Source organism: Nematolebias whitei, chromosome 4 (genome assembly GCF_014905685.2).
Source record: "Nematolebias whitei isolate Nwh7 chromosome 4, NemWhi1, whole genome shotgun sequence".
NCBI lineage: Eukaryota > Metazoa > Chordata > Actinopteri > Cyprinodontiformes > Rivulidae > Nematolebias > Nematolebias whitei.
This window is the reverse complement of record NC_056501.1, coordinates 10,839,726-10,845,383: the sequence shown is the minus strand read 5'-3', so window position 1 is coordinate 10,845,383 and position 5,658 is coordinate 10,839,726. Positions and strand designations below refer to the sequence as shown.

Sequence of the window (5,658 nt, the reverse complement as noted above, 5' to 3'; positions counted from 1 at the left end):
AACCTTTTTTGTTGTTATATACCTGGATGACTGAGAAAACAAACTTTGTGTTTTTGAAACCATTAGTGAAAAGGCCAGACTTCAGGGGTATCTGAGGCAGGCTTGAAACACAAGAGTCAGGGTGGCTTCTGGGTAATACCAGATGGCTAGGCCTCAGACTGACGAGCCTCTTGGATGAGGGGCGAAACGTTTCTTTTTAACAAAAAAACGAAGTCCAGATGACATGATTCAACCTTTTTTGTTGTTATACACCTGGATGACTGAGAAAACAAACTTTGTGTTACTGTAATATATTGTTTTTAGTACTCGAGTTATAGTGGAGTGACACCTCACATCTGAATATTCCCCAGGTAAAACTCCAGAGAAGGTTGGTCCTGTGGGTGAAGCTTTGCTGTCTGAGGTCAGCACGCTGTTCAAGATGTTGATGACTCAGAAGGCCGACACACATCCAGGCCCTCGTCCCGATGTCCTGTACAGACTGTCAGCAGCTTACCACCACTCTCTGGGCTTGGATACCACCACAGCCGCTGCAGGAAACCCACCAAAGAATTGTGGAGAAAAAAGGGCAACTCCAGCTACGTCTTCACCATTTTATCATTAATGGACCCTTCATCAAAACAGCATTGGCAAAGACTGACATGCAGATGACAAGAATGCTTGGGCAACTAAAAGGAATTATGCAATATAACCAGAATTTACATCTTTTGCAGCTGTAAACAAAAAGATTAGATTAAAAAGCTATGTAGTTTTGTTTTAATGAGAGAAAGCAATAAAAGCTGAAGATATGCTATATTCAGATGGTTACATCTAAGGCTCCTTTACACAAGATGAGGAATTTTCTGTATCCATGACCTACATGACATGATGAGAGGTGTTTAGTTGTTTGCAGTCAGCAATTCACTGTATGTCTCTTTATTTTACTCACTGGAGTTCTAAGATCACTGATCATGGCAAAACTGAGGGTGTCAACATCAGTGATCAAAAAATTAAATTATATATCCAGGTATTTTGTGCTACCACCTCTCTTCTTTCGGCTTCTTGCCACAGTGACTCGCAGTGGAGGCTGTCCACAGCAGGTGCGAGCCGACCCAGGACGTATTACGAGTTTATTCTTGTAATATTATGACTTTATTCTCGTACGACTTAATTCTCAGAATTTTATGACTTTTTTTTGGTTGTAATTTTTTTTTTTGTTTTTCCTTACCGTGGTCCTACATCTCCGTTGTAATATGACGGAGCTAAATGGAGCAAAAGCTGAAAAAGATTTTCCTTGAGACCAAAAGGAAGTGTTTCTGTCCCATTTAAAATGACTCCAAGAGCAATGACACAAACTCTGCAGCCATATTTAAAGTCATTGCTGCTTTAAGTTCCCTGACTGTTGTTTAACTTGTGGTTTCTTTGTTTTTCCTCAACAAACAGCACTTTGTACACAAAAAATATTTTTTGTTATATGTATATTTTTTTTATATTCCCTGAATGAAACCTAACTTTTGTAAAAATTGCAATACAATGCAAATCACATTTAAACTTTGTTTAGTTAAAAATTAAAATGTAAAAAATAAATTAATAAATAACTAACATCTTTACTTAAAGTTTCAGTACATAATCACTGAAACAGATTCTGTTTTTTTACACAATCCATATATTAATTTGACATTTTATCCATAAAATGTCTGTATGTTTGTCTCTTTCAGTCAAGGTGATTTGTTTTTTTCACCTCTCCTCTGTGGATTATTCCAGACATTTGCATTTGAGTTTAATTTAGTCTTCCACAGCAGCATAATTCACAATAAACAATTTTATTGTTATTATTACAGATGTTTTAAGAACAAAATCTCTCCATAACATTTTATGTTGGTGCTGAATGATCTGCTGCCTCTTGTGAGCAAAGCTCCCTGCGATACAACATAACTGTAATTCTGTTAGTGAGAAAAATCATACACATAAATAACTTTTTTTTTTTTTTTTTAACAAAACATTTAAATACATTAAAAATCCAGAAAAAATAAAAGTTAAATGTCTACATTTTGACAGATGTTTTGACATTTAGGAACAAATCAGTAAAAGGTGACAAAACTTACAAAACAGTTTGATTATTAGATAAAAACTGTTTTATTAAAACAATTTTATCAGTTTATAACTGCTTTTTTCAACTTTCTGTTTACTTTAAATTAATTTTAAGACTATTCTTTAAATTGTTTGGTTTGCTGAGTTTGTGAAAAACTCTGCAGGAGTTCATTCCCCCTGTTTTCCAGTTCAGCCTGTGCAAACAGCAGAAGAGCTCCGAGCTCATATCAGCATTCAGGGATGTCTGAAGCCCCACGCCACCGGTACCAGGGGCAGAACTGCACTTCCTGTTTTCTACTTCCATTAACGTGAGCTCTCTTAGTTAAAGTGGTATCAACAGAAACATCAGAAATTCATAAAAAAAAAAAAAACATCTCTACGATCACCAAACACATTTAACCCCACAAGCAGATAAATCAGTAAGTTCACAAAATGACATAAATGTAAATCTCGATCTCAGTTGTTTATTATTTGTTTATTTGTCATATGCATGTTAACACATGGTCAACAATGCAATGAAATGTTCATACAATAAAATTACAAAATAAAGTACCAAAAATGAAAAGAAATATAATATTTACAAGGTCCAAAAGAAATATAGTAAAGAACATGGTAAAATATAACGGTGCAAATAGGATTAATTAGTATGAACAAGTATTTCACAGGTAATAATATTGCTTAAATGTACATGGTATATAATGCACATATCATATACTACACAGGTTGTGTGACAGGTTATGGCACATGTAGTGAGTAACATGGAGAAGAACTGAATTATGATGGTAAGGTAGTGACATTCATGATACAGCCACGTAGTGCAGCAGCAATAAACTTATTGTCACAGATGTGGCTTAGTGCAATGTTATTGTCAAGAGTTCAGTAATCTGACAGCTTGTGGGTAATAAGTATCTTTGAGTGTTTTTGTGTGTCTTTGTTCAACCCACAGCCTCTACATACACACGCAGCAGGTCTGAGATATCACAGATTACAAAAATATATGTCTCATCACAATCCAACCAGGATTGTTTAAACCAGCTGGAAAAAAACACCAGAATTATCACTCACATATGATAAACATAATATAACAGATTTTGTTTTGATTTTGGATATTAAATCCACCAGAATCTTCCAGTGTGCTTTTCAGCATATCCCTGACCAAATCCATCCTTTTTGATCCAACTGCATGGAGCTGATTGGACAAAAGCAAATGTCACTCAGTCTGTCACACATCTTCGTCTTCTTGCAGTTGACGATTGTTGGGACTGAAGGTTAAAGTGTTGATATTGGGTTGGTTCTACTGGATCTAGAGATTTGAATGTGAGGTCATTTGTGTTTCTGCCAAAACACACAAGAGTTTTAGCTCCGCGTAAAGCTGGTGGACACACGAGAGGCTAATATATATATGCACAGACTCAGTCCATCGTGCATGAATGCAGAACAAAGTTAGGAAGATGTTTCTGACTAAATGGCATGAAAATTAATGTTTTGTTTTTTTTTTACAGCAGAAAATGCATTTGAGCTCATTTAAAGACTATGATCATGTGAAAAGCATGTGTGTTGTGTTGTCCCTCAGTTCCTTGCTTTAAAAAACAAAACAGCTTTGTCGGAGCACAATCAGTGCCATAAAATGTAAAAAAGCAAATGTGTAAATATGTTGTGAAGGCTTCTCAAAGCTTTTGTAAAATGGGAATTTAATGTTTCGTTTAATGTGGTATTTATGAATAAATGTGAAGGTAATTTGAAACATTCAAAAATAAGTCATGCTAGAGTCAGATTCAGAGAGATTTATTTGTCATACACACCTCATGTGGTACATGTGGTGGAACAAGATTATTTACACAGGGTCCCAGTTACATCCAACAATAAAATGTAAAAGAAAAACAGCAATAAGATCTAAGATATGAACAAGTAATGTTAGACATGTACACAAAGATATTTGTTGCATGAAAAACTTGAAAAAAATGTCAACTTTCATGGATGGTTCCAAATTGTGCTAAACTGTGTCGTCCTAGTTATACTTTTATTTAAACCTCCAACTTTGCTCTATTTTAAATCAGCAGCATTAATCTTTCCACACACAATGTCGACATGAGGGTTTGTGGTCTCCAAGAGTTTTTATTTGTCTTCATTATATTTTAAGGGGGTTATATACCAGTAGTATATAATGAAAAATAACTTCAGGTGTGGGATTTTTTTTCTGTGTTCCATCCTCATTTTCTTTGAAATAATAGCTGCGGCTGTGACGCTGATAAAATATCTCGAATGTTAGCTTGATTTTGATACATTTATGATTTAAACAGAGTTTGTAAATGCTGAGAACCACTCAGTTGTATTTGGGCATGTTAGTTTGGATCAAGGAGTTCAAACAAACCTTGTTGGAGTTTAACAAGTAAGAAGCCAAACTGTTGAAGTAGGTGCAACATTAAAAATATTTTTTCTCTCCCTCAGCTGCAGAACAAACTGGTAGGAAAGGGCCATAAAATTGGAAGCCTTTAACACATAACTAATAATAAAAAAATAATTTATTATTATCTTTCAACTCCCTTCTACAGGCGTTATCACAAAAAGCAAACTCGCTCAGATGTTCAGTGATTATTTTTACACCACATGCCCTTCCTGACACAACCTGGGCTCAAGCCCTAACACAAAAAAGAAAGGTGATGTTTTTTTTCTGCTGCTCAGTTCTGTAATCAAGTTTTGTTCTTATCACATAGAATTAAATCAGTCTGATCTTTAATCCCATCTCAAGGTGCTTTTATTGTTTGACGTAAATCCATAAAAACATAGAAAATATCACATCAGAATACTCCAAGCACCAAGCGTATCCAGATTTCTGAGTGTTCAGTAAAATCTGCAAACAGCTTCAGAAGCAGGAAACTTCAGTCCAATTGTTCTTTGTCAGCACAGTCAGCCAACGGAGCTCTTATTTACCTTAACCCTTGTTGTTCTCAGTAAAAAAAAACTACTGCAGTTGTAGGTTTCAAGGTATTGTTTTCCATATCTAGTGTAAGTTTGTCTTTGCTTTAAAGTTTGCCTCCATATTTTGTGATTTGGTTATTTTACTTATTGTTTTGTTTTAAATGGGAACATTTTAAAGTATTTCACTTCCTGTCAAGTCCTTGTTTTTTCTCCTTTCACTTGAAGTAATTACTTGACTCTGAGGACATCAAACATATACTGTGCATTTCATGGTATACTGTATTAGGGTTATCTCCTCTACCAGGTCTTGTGTCTCTGCTGGAGAGAAGGAGATGCCAGCGTTTTCACCTTCCACAAGAAGAAAGGTGACAGAGGTGTTTGCAACAACGACTGTAGCATATATCTGCTCTTAGTCTTGAACCAGCCCCACATCCTCACCAGTATTGTCTGTCCAGGATCACAATAAGGATTCAGATGTGATAGATCCACAGACGACATGGTGTTGGAAGTGAGACAACTGCTGGGAACAAAGAAAGCCTCTCTTGGATGCCTTCCAACTCTTTTGAGCACCGTGGTGTCCTTTCACAGCTACATGAAAGGGACTGTCAGCTGTGATGGAGTTACCTCTGAGTCATTCGTCATCCACAGTGGAGTTAAGCAGGGCTGTGTTCT

The 5,658-nt window shown here is 35.8% G+C and overlaps 1 protein-coding gene across 1 annotated transcript in view; it reads left to right on the top strand.

The window, feature by feature from the left end:
* pcdh12 (protocadherin 12) overlaps nucleotides 1-819 on the top strand; it is a 21,496-nt gene extending 20,677 nt beyond the window's left edge. Inside the window, exon 6 of the mRNA XM_037675192.1 lies at nucleotides 351-819. Within this exon, the coding sequence (XP_037531120.1) occupies nucleotides 351-601 (251 nt within the window). The 3' untranslated portion in view covers nucleotides 602-819. The remainder of the gene's footprint in view (nucleotides 1-350) is intronic.
* Nucleotides 820-5,658: the final 4,839 nt, after the last annotated feature.